At 49.3% G+C, this 18,096-nt stretch overlaps 1 protein-coding gene across 2 annotated transcripts in view; it reads left to right on the top strand.

Moving 5' to 3' along the window:
* The window catches only part of robo4 (roundabout, axon guidance receptor, homolog 4 (Drosophila)), a 183,740-nt gene that overhangs the window by 157,560 nt on the left and 8,084 nt on the right, over window positions 1-18,096 (top strand). Inside the window, exons 18-19 of one of the 2 annotated variants that reach the window (XM_085968075.1) lie at window positions 2,880-3,292; window positions 16,837-17,106. In XM_085968075.1, the coding sequence (XP_085824201.1) occupies window positions 2,880-3,292; window positions 16,837-17,106 (683 nt within the window). Of the gene's footprint in view, window positions 1-2,879; window positions 3,293-16,836; window positions 17,121-18,096 lie in introns of both variants that reach the window. The other variant, XM_085968076.1, reaches the window with a different exon arrangement.

Below are 18,096 nucleotides of genomic sequence, written 5' to 3'. Positions count from 1 at the left end.
CTCCCATACGGATCCAGTGCCCCGCTCCCATACGGATCCAGTGCCCTGCTCCCATACGGATCCAGTGCCCAGCTCCCATACAGATCCAGTGTCCTGCTCGCATACGGATCCAGTGTCCTGCTCCCATAGAGATCCAGTGTCCTGCTCCCATACGGATCCAGTGCCCTACTCCCGTATGGATCCAGTGCCCTGCTCCCGTACGGATCCAGTGCCCTGCTCCCGTACGGATCCAGTGCCCTGCTCCCGTACGGATCCAGTGCCCTGCTCCCATACGGATCCAGTGCCCTGCTCCCATAGAGATCCAGTGCCCTGCTCCCATAGAGATCCAGTGCCCTGCTCCCATAGAGATCCAGTGCCCTGCTCCCATAGAGATCCAGTGCCCTGCTCCCATAGAGATCCAGTGCCCTGCTCCCATAGAGATCCAGTGCCCTGCTCCCATAGAGATCCAGTGCCCTGCTCCCGTACGGAGCCAGTGCCCCGCTCCCGTACCGATCCAGTGCCCCGCTCACATACGGATCCAGTGCCCCGCTCACATACGGATCCAGTGCCTGTGGCTGAAACTTAAGAGATCAATTCAGCAATTTAAAATTGTTACAAATGCTGCCAACATTTGAAATTCTGCGTCATGCCTGAATTCTTTGTTACAAAAAGTAAAGCTGTAGATTTTAAGTGAAAACTTTTTTTTTCAGAAGCAAGGTATCTTAAACGGGACAAACGAGCTTAGACTGAATTATAAGTTTAACGATAAAGAACTTTAAGCACAAATAGAACAAATCGAATGGGCGGGGGAGGAGGGAGAAAATGGAACGGAGAGACAGAAGGATTGTGTTTGATGGGTACACTCTCAATCACAGAGATTGATGGGCGCGTCCAGCCCTCAATAATCCCACTTACAGTTGCTTTTGGCGGTAGAAAAAGTTATTTTCTTAAGCTGCTCTTACCCAAGGGAGCCATTTTGGAATTAGGTCATCCAGCAGCCAGGCTATCCCAGCATGCCTTTGGTTTGTCACCACAGTAACCTGTATGTTTAATATTTTAATTTAAAATGAAAGGGCTGCACTTATAAGTCAGTTGGTAAATGCACTGCCCGGTTTGGACAGTGTTCAGATATCTGAGTGCAGTTACTGAGGGAGGTGCTGCACTGACGGAGGTGCCGTCTTTCGGATGAGACGTTAAACCGAGGCACCGTCTGCTCTCTCAGGTGGATGTAAACGCCCCCACGGCACTATCTTGAAGAACAGCAGGAGAGTTATCCCCGGTGTCCTGGCCAATATTTATCCCTCAACCAACATCACTAAAAAGAAATATATTATATGGTCATTATCTCAATGCTGTTTGCGGAACCTTGCTGTGCGCAAATTGACTGCTGCCTTTCCTACATTACAACAGTGACTACACTTCAAAAAGTACTTCATTGGCTTTAAAGTGTTTTGGGACGTCCTGAAGTTGTGAAAAGTGCTGTATAAATGCAAGTTCTGTTGTGTTCTTTCAGATTGTGGTGCTGATGCCATGATCTAATTGAATGGCGGGACAGGGTTGAGGGGTTGAATGGCCTACTCCTGTTCCTACGTTTTTAGGCTACAATTGACATAAGGGCCTCCGGGGTAAGGGTGGGGAAGAATGAGCTGGGTTTCCATTCTCCAGAACCCTGCTGGAACGTGTTTGGACGTCGGAAGGGGACACAGTTCGGATGGGCTGCAATGCCCCCTTGTATACAAGTAGCCTGTTGACATTCCAGTGTTGAGACTCGCTCTTGAATAATGGCCGCTTGAGGTGAGGCACTGGTGGGTGGCTGGTATCGCGGAGCCATATCCCAGCATTTGCAGCAGAAGAAAGGAGACAACTTGAGGTGTGAGGAATTCCTGTGATTCCTTTGCTAAAGATCGCCTACTTCTACCTCGCTCACCTCCGCCCCTGATCATCTCAGCTGCTGAAACCCTCATCCATTCACAACAGTTCCAATTCTCTACTGGCGGATCTCCCATCTTCCATAAACTTAAGCTCATCCAAAACTCTACTGCCCGTATCCTAACTCTCACCAAGTCCCGTTCACCCATCACCCCTGTTGTCGCTGACCTACATTGGCTCCCGGTCCGGCAACGTCTCGATTTTAACATTCTCATCCTTGTGTTCAACCCTCTCCATGGCCTCGCCCCTCCCTATCTCTGTAACCTGCTCCAGCTCTACAACCCCCCGAGACCTCTGCACTCCTCCAATTCTGGCCTCTTGTGCAGCCCCCGATTTCCTTCGCCCCACAATTGGCGGCCTTCAGCTGACTCGGCCCTAAGCTCTGGCACTCCCTCCCTAAACCTATATAAATACAAGTTGTTGTTGTTGTGGGGGAGTCCATAACTAGAGGCCATCAATATAAGATAGTCACTAATAAATCCAACAGGGAATTCAGGAGAAACTTCTTTACCCAGAGAGTGGTGAGAATGTGGAACTCGCTACCACAGGGAGTAGTTGAGGCAAATAACATAGATGCATTTAAGGGGAACTACATGAGGGAGAACGGAATAGAAGGTTATGTTAATGTGGTTGGATGAAGAGGGGTGGGCGGAGGCTCGTGTGGAGCATAAACAACAACATGGACATGTTGGGTCGAATGGCCTGTTTCTGTGCTGTAAATTATGTAATTATGTAACCTCACCGCCTCTCCACCTCTCCTCCTTCAAGACGCTCGTTAAAACCTACCTCTTCGACCAAGCTTTTGGTCACCTTTCCTAAGGTGGCTTGGTGTCAATTTTTGTCTGATAACACTGCTGTGAGGTGCCTTGGGGTGTTTTAATACATTAAAGACATTATGTAAATGTAAGTTGTTGTTAGTAAAGGAAGCTCCAGGTGATGGGAATTAATTAAAAAAAAAAATTTCTTTACAGGCACTTTACAGACAGCCTGTCCTCTTTTCAAAGACCGTTCTCGCCTCCCCATACCTACGGGTACATCTGCGGGCCGCTGCCCTCTGACCTGGAAACGGATGCTGCGGACTATGACGACGAGGACGATGACCTGGACGTGGAGGTGGCCCGTGTGAACTCGCACAGGTTCTTGCGCAGACTCTGCCACACTCCGACCTCCAGCCTCAGTGAGTGCGAGAGCTCCCTGGCCGGGTCGCTGGCCAACGGCTGGGGCTCTGTCTCCGAGGACAATTTCACCAGCGCCCGCTGCAGCATGGTCAGCTCCTCCGACGGCTCCTTCCTCATGGACGCCAACTTTGCCCAGGCGCTCGCTGTGGCGGTTGACAGTTTCTGTTTTGGTCTGACGCAAGCGGAGACGGAGACCCCTTACTCAGGTAAATCTCAGATGAAGCTGTTCCATGAGCCGGAACCAGCGCATTTGACACCCCCACCCTTTCCTCTCCCATCAAACACTCCCAGCATTGGTTAGATAGAGAGTAAAGCTCTCTCTGCACTGTCCCATCAAACTCCCCCAGGTCAAGTGTAGCACCGAAGCTAGAAGAACAGAGTGTCCTTTATGTTCTGGTACCGGGCACATTTCAGTGTGATTTATGACAACATTGCATGTTTGCAATACAGGAAACTCTCGATTTACTGGCACCTAAATAACCGGAAATCTCTGTTAACCGGCAAAATTCAGGAGTAGGTTCAGGTAAGTTTTACTTCATATTAGTGGTCGTTCCTGGATCTGTGGCCATGTAACTGGGGTTCCTGCACTTGTTGCTAAGCAACAGGGACGCTTGGTCTGTGGCCAGGGTTCCTGCACCTGTTGCTAAGCAACAGGGAAGCCTGGATTTGTTGCTGTGTACGGGGCACTCGTACCTTTTACTATACCTCTCTGTAATCCGGACGTTTTGATAAACTGGCACCACGCTGGTCCCGTCGGTGCCGGATAAAAAAGATTTTCTTGTAATTGGAAAGTTTTGCCAAACACTTTCTGTGCAGCTTGAGCCCATTGCGCCCAGACAGCGAGTCTGGAATTATTCCTGGATGAAAAGGGCAGGGGGAGAATATAATATAATATCAGAACTTGTGCAATCAGCACTATTTACAGAGGAAGTTTCTTTTGCATCAGCTACATTGTCTGATAAAAAGTGCATTTACATTCTGGTTGCAAATAGGATGTCGTAGCGTTCTGCTGATGCTGCTATTCTTACTTTCCCACATTGTAATTTCCGCTATCAAACGCTCTGAATAATCCAAGCATTTCAGTTGCTATAAATAGCCCTAAGAAGCTTCAAACCGACGCACAAACAATCTCCAGTGAGTTTTAATACCCTACTTTGAGGCAATTTAATAAACCAGTGTCTGACCCGGCATTAAACATCAAACCCTCATAAATGCATTAGTGCCTGGGAAAAGAGACTAAGTCTGGATGGAACACTTCATCACAAATCCTTGTCTCTGGCACAGCATCTCTCTGCTTTTATTTATGTACTGTGCCATAAAGTTATTTTTGTGCAGGAAAGAAAGAGAGATCTTGCATTTATACAGCGCCTTTCACTACCTCAGAATGTCTGCCAAGCTCTTTACAACCATTTTGCACAGAAAGCTCCCACAAACAGCATTGAGGTAAATGATCAGATAATCTGTTTTAGCGCTGTTGGTTGAGGGGAAAATATTGACCAGGACACTCGGGGAAAACTCCCCTGCTCTTTGAATAATACGATGAGGCCTTATACATCCGCATGAAGAGGGTGTGAAGAGACTTCAAGGGGATCTCGACAGGCTCAGTGAGTGGGCGACAACATAGCAGATGGAATATAATGTGGATAAATGTGAAGTTATCCACTTTGGTAGAAAAAACAGAAAGACAGAGGGGGAAAAATTCAGTTGTTTGCGCCTCCCGTTAGCACCTTAATGGGGCGCAAAGCAACTAGTGCCCGGGCACGGTGATGTTTGCGCCGCTCGCGAAATTAACTAGACATTTTGCGGCAGCGCTAAACACGACCGCCACGATCTCCTGCGCCGGCAGATTGTGACGTCAGTCGAGTGTGCAACGCCCCGTTAGCGCCCCGGACCGGATATTGAGTGGCGCCCCCTGCCTTACCGCCTGCCGCTAGCAACGACAGGCTGAGGGGAGCGTTATGCTGTCAGAAAGGGACTAGGGGAGCACTATTTAAAGGCGACCGCTTCCTGCCTTTTTTTGTCGGTGAAATTTTTGCACCACGCAGTCTGAGAGAGAGAGAGAGAGAGAGACTTCTGGAGAGATTCAACGCTGTGTGAAGGAGTTTTGGGTACTGAGCAGCACTTTGCAGGTTTATTTAGATTTGCCCTTCCTTGCTTCGCCAGCGCTCTGAGGTAGTGCCTCGCTCCTCGGCCTTTGTGCCTTAAGACAGGTGTGAAGCGCCTGATTTAGCACTCCAATCACCTCCAGGGACAATAAAAGCCAAGTTTGCTGTCGGAGGTGATAATTAGCGCCAGGCACTAAACTTTGCGCATGGCCGATAATGGTGCCCCAAACGGGGCAATACTGAATTTTTCCCCCAGAGTATTTCCTAAATGGTGAAAGATTGGGGAATGCAGATGCTCAAAGGGACCTGGGTGTCCTTGCACATGAGTCACTGAAAGTGAATGTGCAGGTGCTGCAAGCCATTAGGAAGGCAAATGGTATGCTGGCCTTCATTACAAGATGATTTGAGTACAGGAGTAAAGAAGTCTTACTCCAATTATATAGGGCCTTGGTGAGACCACACCTGGAGTACTGTGTACAATTTTGGTCTCCTTACCTAAGGAAGGATATACTTGCCATAGAGGGAGTGCAACGAAGGTTCATGAGATTGATTCCTGGGATGGCTGGACTGTCGTATGAGAAGAGATTGAGTAAACTAGGCCTGTATTCTCTTGAATACAGAAGAATGAGAGGGGATCTCATTGAAGCATACAAAATTATTACAGGGCTTGATAGGGTGGATGCTGGGAGAATGTTTCCCTTGGCTGGGGAGTCTAAAACCAAGGGCCACAGCCTCAGGATAAATGGTAGGCCATTCAAGACTGAGATGAGAAGAAATTTCTTCACACAGAGGGTGGTGAATCTTTGGAATTCTCTACCCCAGAGGGCTGTGGAGGCTCAGTCATTGGGTGTATTCAACACAGAAGTCAATAGATTTCTGACTAGTAAGGGCATCAAGGGATATGGCGATAGGGCTGGTGAATGGAGTTGAGGTAGAAGATCAGCCATGATCTCATTGAATGGCGGAGCAGGCTCGAAGGGCCGAATGACCTACTCCTGCTCCTATTTCTTATGTTTTTATGAGGGGGCCTGAGATTAATGTCTCACCTACCTCCAACTGTGCGGCGCTCCCTCGGCACTGCACTGGAGTGTCAGCCTAGATTATGTGCTCAAGGCTCTGGGATGCGATTGGAACCCACAACCTTCTGACTCAGAGGTTAAAGTGTTACCCCACTGAGCCAAGGCTGACAATGTAAGCCAGCCATCTGTAATCCCAGTAACCTTACTTGCAGAAGATTCTAGAAGCTGCAGAGTGTGGTGAAGTGGCTAGAGTGTCCAACTAATGTTGCACTTTTTGCCTATAGTTCTCACTTTCATTTAGCTTATATAATTGGGGTGAAGCTCTTTCTGATAAAAGGCAGGCGGGATGTGTTCCACGGTTACTGAAGTGTCTCAGCTTGGCTGAGTTGCCAGCACACTTGCCTCTGGATTAGACAATTGTGCCTTTAATCCAATACCAGGAGTTTGAGCTCATAACCCAAGGTGACACTCTAGTGCAGTACTGACAGAGGGTTGGAACGGAGGTGGCATCCTTCAGATGAGAAGCCCCGTCTATCTGTTCAGTTGAATGTTCTGGATGAGCCAAAACTTTCTCCAGTTGAACACTGGGTAAACTGAGGTCATCTTAATGGGCTCCCGCCAAAAATGCTGCACCTTTCTCCCGACTCCATCCCGCTCACAGGCTGCTCACTGAGGTTGAACCAGACCACGCGCAACCTCCGTGTCCTCCTCAACCGGGAGCAAAGCTTCTAACTCCATATCCTAAGATGGCATAGCTGCACATCCACAGTCCTGCCCACTTGGCCGCTAACTCACTGCTGGGTATGTGGTGGAGTTCCTGGTGCCTGAGGTGAGTGTCTGTGCCTGAGGTGAGTGTCTGTACCCGAGTCCCTGGTATCAGTTTGAGGCAGGAAGTGCACTTGAGCCCCTGTATATTCAGGTAGGTCAGTGCTGAATCCCTGGGGCCTTGTGAGGGCTAGATATAGGCCAAGCCTGGGTATTGCCTTGTGTACAACACACTGCAAGCTGGTGCATTCTCTTGTACATGGCTGTCAAAATCTGAGAAGTGTTAGAAGTGACCTTTATGATCAGCAAAAGTGACAGACTGCAAGCCCATTTCACAATATGGAGCTATTCAGAGTGCCATGCAGCAAAATAGATGATATTTTAAAACTTTATTGCCATATGAGTGATTGGCTCTCCTACTAAATAATGTCACATAGTCCACCTTGTGTATTCTGTGTGTGACGCACCCATCCTATGTGTGATGCTCCCCTTCCCATGTGTTCTGTGTGTGACGCTCCCATCCCATGTGTGACACCCCTTCCCGTGTGTTCTGTGTGTGACACCCCTTCCCGTGTGTTCTGTGTGACACCCCTTCCCATGTGTTCTGTGTGTGATGCTCCCATCCCGTGTGTTCTGTGTGTGACGCTCCCATCTGTTGAGTCTGTGTGTCCCAGTTATGCTTAGGATCAATCACTGGACACAGACAACAAAAATAACTTTTAACAGGTCTTTACTATTTGGAGGTCAGGGCTGAACTGCCCAGCAAATCCCTACACAACACTTATATACCGGTGTGGTCACCACCGGTATTACAGTATACAGCAGCCAAGAGAAAGTAGTACATCTCTTAAGGTAGTTCTCTTAAGGTGGAACAGGTTACATACACCACAATCCTCCCTTTTTAGCTTAACAGTTATATCCCCATTTAACATAACATAATGGGCCAGAAATTCCAGGCCAGAAGCGTGAGTACGGTCGGCTTACTCACGCTTCTGGCCATTGGAAATGCCGGCGTTCAGCATGAACAGCGCATGCGGGGAACGCCGGCATTTCCAGACCTCGAGCGCGTGCGACTGCACAGGCAGCGCTTGCGCAGTGAACTTCGTGGATTTCATTCATGAAATCCGTGAGGTTAAGTCCTTAGAAGTTACACTGAAAAAAAGCAAGTGTAAAGTGGTTCATTGGCTGCGGAGGAAGATATATTTTATCGTGGAGCTTTTGAAATGCAATATTTTTGTTTGGGAAAGGGAGGGAAGTTATTTTAAGAAATTTTAAGTAAGTTTTAAAGTTAAAATTTTTTTTTTTTTTTAAAGTGTTTTAAGAACGGTAGGTAGAAGGAGCAATTGTGGCCGTGTGAATGGAATGTGAGAATGAGTTATGTATGTATGTCCACATATATTCCTTTACGTATATGTATGTATGTTTTATATTCCTTTACTATGAATGTATGTTTTTAATTATGATTTTCCAATAAGTTACTTTCTCTGAAAGTCATAATTAAATACATTCATACACATAAGTAAAGGAATATATACATAACACGCAAAGGAATATATACAGACATACATACTTTCAGAAGCTCCACGATAAGAAATATCTTCCTCCGCAGCCTCTGTAGCAACTGTACCCATGCTTTTTTCATGTGTAAGTTGTAATGACTGGACCTCACTGAAAGCATTAATGAAAGTGGCGAATTATACTGCGCACGCGCTGCATGTGCAGTCGCACGCGTTCTGCCTCTGAACCCCTTCGTTCAGAGGACAGGAAATGCCGGTTTTCCCCACATGCACTGTGCATGCTGAAAACCGGCATTTCATCCGGCCAGATGCGTAAGTACCCCGACCGTACTAGCGCATTTGGAAGGGAATTATTGGGCCAACATTTTACATGTCAATAAAATAAAAAATTTAACACTTGCACGACTTGCCCCCTCGCATCTGCGACTGAGGGTCCAAGGAGGTGCATTGCGCAAGAGGTCATCATCGAACGTATCCTCACACTGTTCCCTTTGGGGAACTGTATGAAGTGGTGGAAGGATTTATGGCCGTGATTAACGCTCATTCCGTGACCGTAACCATCTTTGAACCAGCCATTAGGGTGGTTAGTCCTATGGCGGGAGGGTTTTACGGGCTCCCACAACCCATCTGAGGGGGGGGGGGCCACCAACACCCACGGACGCAAGTATCCCGCTGGATGTCCACCCAGAATTTAAAGTTGGAACTCCGACTCCACTTGCCGGGACTGTCTGGAGTGGGGTTCAAAACCCTACTCCTTCTGGCCCAGCGGCGGGGATGCTTACTGCTACGCAAAAGGCCCACTCCGCACAAAAGGTGACACCCATACGTTTCCTGCGCCTTTTACCTCCCCGTGACTGGAGCCCTATGCTGCCATTTCACGTTGCTAATCGGATTGGGCCTTTGTCATAGCGGTAGGATCCCCGCCGCTGGGCCAGATCAGGGTAGGGTTTCGAACCCCGCTCCAGACAGTCCCGGCAAGTGGAGTCGGAGCTCCGGCTCTAAATTCTGGGTTGACATCCAGTGGGATATTTGCGTCCGTGGGTGTGGGTGGCCCCCCCTCCTTGTATAGCTTGTGGGAGCCCGTAAAACCCTCCCGCCATAGGACTAACCGCCCTAATGGCTGGTTCAAAGATGGTTACGGTCACGGAATGAGCGTTAATCATGGCCATAAATCCTTCCACCACTTCATACAGTTCCCCAAAGGGAACAGTGTGAAGACACGTATGACAACGACATTGCTAAATAAATAAATGGAATTAAAAAAATTCTTTTAGGGCTTTTAAAAGTCTTTAAATTGCTTTAATTCTCTTTAAAACTACTTCAGATTACTCAAAATAATGTAAACATTTTAAAAAGTTTATAAAAGTTACCAAAATCTTCAAAAAACTTCCAAAAACCTATTTAAACTGCTGCTTTGCATGTAAAAAAGCAAAGCAGCTTGACAGAAACATTGGGGGCGTGTCCAGTGAAACTGAGACCTCAAGGGGCGTGTCTCACTTACACTGCACGCTCCTGGGTCCGCGCTGGCTGCACTCCTGGGCGGCGTGACGTCATACGCTGCCCGGGAATGTGCTTTCTTTTTCTCCAAGTTCAGGCGTCCCAGAAGCTGATCGGCAGGAGCGCGGGGTAAGTGCAAATACGGGGCTTGCATGCGCTGCAAGCCCCGTTCTGGAATTTCTGGGCCAATAACATATATATATATACAACTTCATGCAAAACAGTTCAAAGACTCAGTCTCTGAGGAGGCCTCCTGATTCGAGTTGGATAACGCCTTTCAGGGGTCTCTGATTCTCGTTGCTGGGGTGACTCATCTAGTTGGTCTCTTATGGATTGGACATCATCATCAGGTACATTCACTTCTGAGGTAGATGCTTCAGGTTCACTAACTTCTTCCACGGTTGTCTCTGCCGTAACCATGGGTTCGACCCTTGTTCTCGATTCTACCAGTTGGTCAGCATGATGCCGTATTACATTTTCACCAATATCTACCGTGTACATCAGGGGTCCTTGTCTGGCCCGAATTGTTCCAGATTGCCATTTCTCATTTTTATAGTCCCGGGCTAACACTGGTTGTCCTATTTCGAAACTCCGAGTGGTCTTGTTATTTATATGCTGGAACTGTTTGTTTTCAACTTCCCTCCGCACATTTGGTTTTAACAAGTCCAACCTGGACCGCAACCTCCTGTTATAGAACATCATGGCAGGACTTTGGTTTGTCACTGCATGAGTGGCGTTTCGATATGCCAGTAGGAATTTGTCCACCTTGTGTTGTAGTGGAATCTGATCTTCGCTCATGGCCTTTATTGCTTTTTTGAATGTTTGTACAAATCTCTCGGCCAACCCGTTTGTAGCCGGATGATATGGGGCAGAGGTATAATGTTTCACCCCATTCTTCTTCATGAATTTCTGGAATTCTTCTGACACGAACTGCGGTCCGTTGTCTGAACATATTTGTTCTGGCAATCCATTTCTTGCAAATATCGTTCTTAGCACTGCGATCGTCTTTTCCGAGGTAGTGGTAGTCATCTTAATCACTTCTGGCCATTTAGAATGTGCGTCCACCGCAATTAAAAACATGGAGTCCATGAATGGACCAGCAAAGTCAATATGTACACGTTGCCATGGGGTTGAAGGCCATTCCCATGGATGCAGCGGTGCAATATTTTGCACTTTTTGGCACCCTGAGCAGCTTTTCGTCAGATCCTCTATCTGTTGGTCGATACCCGGCCACCACACATAAGCCCTAGCAAGGCTTTTCATCTTGACTCCCCCCAGATGACCTTCATGCAGTTCCTTTAGAACTCTCTCTCTTAACTTAGGAGGAATAATCACCCTTGTTCCATACATCAATGTTCCTTGACAGACGGACAGCTGTTCTCGTCTTGCTGAGAATGCCGGTAACAGTGGATCACCATGTGCTGGCCATCCCTTCACTGTCACTTCGTAGACCCGGGACAGTGTCGGGTCGTTCCTGGTTTCTCTTTCAATACTTGCATTGGTGACTGGTAAACATTCGATGATGGTCGAGTGAAATAACTCAACAGGGTCAACCGTCGGTGCCTCCTCCTCTGTAGGTAGTGGCAGGCGCGACAGCTCATCAGCATTACCATGCTGCTTTGTACCTTTGAATTCAATCTGATATTGATGTGCCCCTAGGAAAAGGGACCATCTCTGGAGTCTCTGTGCTGTCATCACCGAAACACCCTTCTTAGGGTTAAAAATGGATACCAACGGCTGGTGATCCGCCGGTTTATTTGGTGATAGAAGGTGCTTCAATAGCCCGTATGTCTTCGCACCCATTGAGCTTAATAAGGTTAGTGCTTTCTCATCATCTGGTACCTTATTTGCTTTACAATAAACTTCCATGCATTCTACATACGTGGTCCAATCTTCGATATCGCTATCAAAGGTATTAATGTTCCCATGTTTAGGCATCCTTGCAAGTTTTTAAATTTTTCTTTTTCTCAAAATGGCGGCTTCCCGCGCTTGTCTTCTTCCCCCGCCTACTAAAATGGCGGCTTCCCGCGCTTGGCGGTCTTTCCCACGCTCGTCTTCTTCCCCCGCCGACTACAATGGCGGATTCCCGCGTTTGCCTTCTTCCCCCGCTGGCTGCAATGGCGATTGCCGTGCTGCTGCCGTTCTCGCCTCCCCAGCGGTTCTCAATTCCCCGACGCTGCTTTGCCTCGCAGCCCCGCTTGCAGCCCGGTCCTTTACACCGGCTGCGTTTGAGTTCTCCGCGGCTCTCGTGCCTTAAGCTGCCCCAGTCGCTGCGCCTCTCGGCCTCGATTGCAGCCCGGCCCTTTTTACCGGCCGTGGTCGAGTTCTCCGCCCTTATTCCTCCGTTTTCCCTCCCCTACTCCACAGCCAACGCGGCCGACTTTCTGCTCGTGTCGCTGATCGGCTTACGCACCACCGTGGTAGAAGGGATGATCACTGCCTGTCGCTGATGGAGGGCTTCGTGGTCAGAATTTTTCTTTTTAACCCGGGTTCTCGATGCCTCCCGTGCGATGGTGCTCAGCAGGATGATGAGGGCGGATGCCTCTTCTCGACGCCCGTTCTGAGGACGAAGCTGCCTTGGATGTAAAACTGCCGCAGGGTAAGATCGGACTCGTCGCCACTGTTGAGTCTGTGTGTCCCAGTTATGCTTAGGATCAATCACTGGACACAGACAAGAAGAATAACTTTTAACAGGTCTTTACTATTCGGAGGTCAGGGCTGAACTGCCCAGCAAATCCCTACACAACACTTATATACCGGTGTTGTCACCACCGGTATTACAGTATACAGCAGCCAAGAGAAAGTAGTACATCTCTTAAGGTAGTTCTCTTAAGGTGGAACAGGTTACATACACCACACCATCCCATGTGTTCCCTGTGTGGCGCTCCCATCCCGTGTTCCCTGTGTGACGCTCCCATCCCGTGTGTTTTATGTGTGACGCTCCCATCCCGTGTGTTCTGTATGTGACGCTCCCCATCCTGTGTGTTCTGTGTGTCACGCTCCCCTTCCCGTGTGTGACGCGCCCCATCCCGTGTGTTCTGTATGTGATGCTCCCCATCCCGTGTGTTCTGTATGTGACGCTCCCCATCCCGTGTGTTCTGTATGTGACGCTCCCCATCCTGTGTGTTCTGTGTGTCACGCTCCCCTTCCCGTGTGTGACGCTCCCCATCCCGTGTGTTCTGTATGTGACGCTCCCCATCCTGTGTGTTCTGTGTGTCACACTCCCCTTCCCGTGTGTGACGCTCCCCATCCCGTGTGTTCCATGTGTCACGCTCCCATCCCATGTGTTCCGTGTGTCACGCTCCCATCCCATGTGTTCCATGTGTCACGCTCCCCATCCTGTGTTCTGTCACGCTCCCATCCTGTGTGTTTTGTGTGTCACGCTCCCCATCCCGCGTGTTCTGTGTGTCACGCTCCCCATCCCGTGTGTTCCGTGTGTCACGCTCCCATCCCGTGTGTTTTGTGTGTCACGCTCCCCATCCCATGTGTTCTGTGTGTGATGCTCCCCATCCCGTGTGTTCTGTGTGTCACGCTCCCCATCCCGTGTGTTCCGTGTGTGACGCTCCCCATCCTGTGTGTGACGCGCGTGACACGCTGGGTCCCGGCTGTGGATCAGGAGCAGGAACTCGCAGCTTCGGGAGTCCCCGCTCCCGCTCCCTGCCCGGCATTTGCCTTGCAAGGGACGGTTGGAAGTTCCGCCCCTTTCAAGCCAGCGAGGAAACTCTCGAACGGCGGAGTTCTGGAGTAACTGGGTCTACACCGTTTCCCAGGGGCGGTAGGGTGGATCGGGCTGGTTGCCCGCTGGAGTTGTGGTCAGAGACCGACGGAACCCCAGTGGAATTACAAGCTCTGATTATTTATTGACAGGAAGAGTCCTCGATTGCTACAAGTGATTCAGGCCAGAATGGTCTTTGTTCTATCAGAATACTCACAGTTCCCCCTCTAGTGCCTGGATGAAGGCACTACACCATTGGTATCGGACCACACAAATCTGCTTTGAAGGTCTTTCTAAATGGACTGTATGGTACACATGTCATGATGATAAACATCTATTCCCCTGACCTTTGCAACAGGCCTGTTTTTCGAGCGGTTCACTACACGAAATAAATGAAACGTAAAAGTCCTGTTTTATTGGATTGCTGTCTGCTCATTTACTGGGTAATTGTAAAATGCATTTAAATTGGTGTCAGTGTTTATTGGGTTTTTTATATCACTGAGGCTACGATATTTACGGCCTACATTAAGGTTTGATCCAGAGTCTCTGGCTATAGAAATGCTGATTGAGCAGCAGACAGTACTTCGATTAATTAATCTGCTTCTGTATCCTAAATCTGTCCTGGTCTCGTTCAACTTCATAGTTGAGCAAAGTGATGATGCAATTCTCACAGGAGTTATGTGTGCTTCAAGCTGCTGTGTCTAGTTTACAGGAATTGTTTTACAATTAAAATGGCATTGATTGGAGAGAGGATTCCTTCGTTCCCCCATGGCCTACTGGGCAAAGGCTCTTCCCTAAGCAATACTAGGCCACATAGAGTGGAGAGGCCGAGATTCCCCTCTTTTGTTGTTGGCTGATCTTAGCTGAGTCAGCAGTTTAGACGCTGCGATTGGCCTCGATACTCCTGAATTAGGTGATAAAGCCAGTCAGAGTCCCCGCTCCCGATTGATCGCCCTCCAGAGTCCCCGCTCCCGATCGATCGCCCTCCAGAGTCCCCGCTCCCGATCGATCGCCCTCCAGAGTCCCCGCTCCCGATCGATCGCCCTCCGGAGTCCCCGCTCCCGATCGATCGCCCTCCGGAGTCCCCGCTCCCGATCGATCGCCCTCCGGAGTCCCCGCTCCCGATCGCCCTCCAATAGAGGGGTCCAGTTGTCAATGTCAGGTGAGAACGGGCTTGGGCTTAGCTGTGATGTTCTTCATGGAGTGTTAGTCTGCTGACACTGCCCAGGCTCCCATTGAAGAATGGTCACTTGAATGGCCTGCCAGTAGGTCGCTGCCCCCTGCTGCACTAATATGTGAGGACAAGGAGAGGAGAGGATAGGAGGGGGGAATAATTGGGAGGAGAAAAAAAACCAACCTTGTGAGTGACGTGTACGGGTTTATCACTGTGATACACAATGAGATACACACGAGGATGTCACCTTCTCCTTCTCCTTCTCCAGTCCTCACCACCGTCGTCCAGCTGGGTGGGACTGCACTCGCCTGGTTCCATTCTTGTCTATCTAATCATAGCCAGAGAATCACCTGCAACAGCTTCTCTTCCCGCTCCCGCATCGTTACCTCTGGAGTCCCCCAAGGATCTATCCTTGGTTCTCTCCTATTTCTCATCTACATGTTGCCCTTTGGTGACATCATCCGAAAACACAGCGTCAGTTTCCACATGTACGCTGACGACACCCAGCTCTACCTCACTACCTCTTCTCTCGACCCCGCCACAGTCTCTAAATTGTCAGACTGCTTGTCTGACATCCAGTTCTGGATGAGCAGAAATTTTCTCCAATTAAATATTGGAAAGACCGAAGCCATTGTTTTCGGTCCCCGCCACAAACTCCGTTCCCGAGCCACTGACTCCATCCCTCTCCCTAACATCTGTCTGAGGCTGAACCACACTGTTCGCAACCTTGGTGTCATATTTGACCCTGAAATGTGCTTCCGACCACATATCCGCAGCATAACTAAGACCGCCTACTTCCACCTCCGTAACATCGCCCGTCTCCACCCTTGCCTCAGCTCATCCGCTGCTGAAGCCCTCATCCATGCCTTTGTTACCTCTAGACTTGACTGTTCCAACACACTCCTGGCTGGCCTCCCACATTCCACCCTACGTTAACCTGAGGTGATCCAAAACTCGACTGCCCGTGTCCTAACTCGCACCAAGTCCCGTTCGCCCATCACCCCTGTGCTCGCTGACCTACATTGGCCCCCGGTTAAGCAACACCTCGATTTCAAAATTCTCATCCTTGTTTTCAAATTCCTCCATGGCCTCGCCCCTCCCTATCTCTGTAATCTCCTCCAGCCCCACAACCCCCGAGATATCTGCACTCCTCTAATTCTGCCCTCTTGAGCATCCCTGATTATAATCGCTCAACCATTGGTGACCGTGCCTTCTGTTGCCTAGGCCCTAAGCTCTGGAATTCCCTGCCTAAACCTCTCCGCCTCTCTACCTCTCTTTCCTCCTTTAAGACGCTCCTTAAAACCTACCTCTTTGACCAAGCTTTTGGTCACCTGCCCTAATTTCTTCTTATGTGGCTCAGTGTCAAATTTTTTGTCTTATAATACTCCTGTGCAGCACCTTGGGACATTTTACTATGTTAAAAGTGCTATATAAATACAAGTTGTTGTTGTTGTGTCACTAGTCATATATAGTCTGGCAAACTGAAAAACTTTACACCAAATAGGTTTACAAACTTGTATACGTCCCTCTCGCTGTCTTATTTTCTCTCTCCCTCTATGTCTGCCTAGTTCCCTGTCTCTCTTCTTGCTGTCTGTGTATCTCACACACACGTGCACACAATAAGTATTTTTAGGAATAAGAGATGGCTGGAAGGCACAACAAATCTCTTGATGATAGATCTAACACACAGCACCGGCCCCTGCTGTCTTCAGAAATACATCTCATTGTCTTTTGAGCCATTTATACTGTGCATCATTAGCTTTCCCAGGTTGCATTCCACCTCACCTGATTTTTAAATTTTCCCTGATATTTGAATCCTTAGCCGCACCTGTCAGTCTGCTCTTAATTTATTGCTTCTTAAGTTTTTTGCTTTAGTTTTGAATACATACGGAGTTGTTCCACGATGTAAAATGAGATTAATTGCATGATTACAACCCACTTTTTTCCTCTAATTCCAGCTCTCCCAACAGCCTCCTTTCTGCATTCTGCCTTCCCCGATGCTGCTGTATCCCACAATCCCTCTGAAGGATCAGAGGTCACGAGTAGCTGCCCAGAATCTGAACCTGGTCAGATTTGGGATTGGAATATGTCTTGGGCAGATGAAATAGAAGACAAAATCGCCCAGAAGGTGGGATTTGCAGCGAGGAACCTGACGGCTGCGGGAAGAGAGCCCAGTGGACCCTTCAGGGAGTTTTCAGACCAGCAAACACAGGCCAAATGCATCACCGGTACAATGGGCTAAGTAACGTTAAACCCTAATTCATTACTTTTAGTTGGGCATGGATAGAGAACCCAGACTGCAAGCTTCTGGACTCTCATCCGGTGGGGGGAGGGTCAAGAGTTTAAATCAAGCCTTGGCTCAGATTTGATCTTGCTGACTCTCACTGGTGAGTTCGACCAATTCTCAGGATTGCATTAATCAGCAGAAAGCCTTGTGCCAGCAGACTGCTCCATCTTAGCATTGGTGGCGAGGGCCCTGTCATGACTAGAGTAGAACGAGTGATATGCTGACCCACTCTGCCACCCTGTGCCCAGCTTACCAATACATCTAGGGGGAAAAATTGGCTTGTGGCCCCTTTGTGGCGCTAACTTCCCCGGGGCACTACTTTTAGCGCAGTTAGCACCCCCGCGCCCGAAATTGAGTGGTAGCACCCCAAGCAGGAGGCGGGGCTACTGGAAGCGCTCCCCGTCCCTCTTGGGGAGCTCCCATTAAATATCACGGCGCTACGTGCAGCAATGGCGCGCGCGTCGGGCACGTAGCATTGCGGTACTGCAGCCTCCCTCCCTTGATTAAAGGGGAGGGGCCTAGCGCAGCACGCACCGGGGCCCTGCTGGACCGCCGGGTGACGGCAAAAGAGCCCGGCACCCGCGGGAGGAGGCGAGAGGGGGTAGGTTCTGGCAGGCGGCCCAAAAAAAATGGCCGCCCGGCATCTGCCCTTTAATTTGCGCCACCCTGGCCGCAAAAACGCCCCCCTGAGCCTATCGGACATGGCGTCCGGCGGTTGGTCAAGGGGCGCGAGCCAATTTTATGGCCGGGGCGCTGCGCACGGTGATGCCGTAATCGCCTGGGGCGCTACCGGCTACCGCCGCCGCTAGCCTCACGCTGAATTTCGTGGGAGGCGTTAGCGGTGCCGTGCCCGGGCGCTAGGGGCTATGCACAAAGCAACCAAATTTTTCCCCCCTAATGTTTTTAAAAAAAAAGCATGACACAGAAGGGT

This window comes from Somniosus microcephalus, chromosome 26, assembly GCF_052327205.1.
Source record: "Somniosus microcephalus isolate GS21.2 chromosome 26, FLI_Smic_1.0, whole genome shotgun sequence".
Classification (NCBI taxonomy): domain Eukaryota; kingdom Metazoa; phylum Chordata; class Chondrichthyes; order Squaliformes; family Somniosidae; genus Somniosus; species Somniosus microcephalus.
Note: the sequence above shows the minus strand (reverse complement) of the source record. Positions and strands in the feature narration are given on the sequence as shown.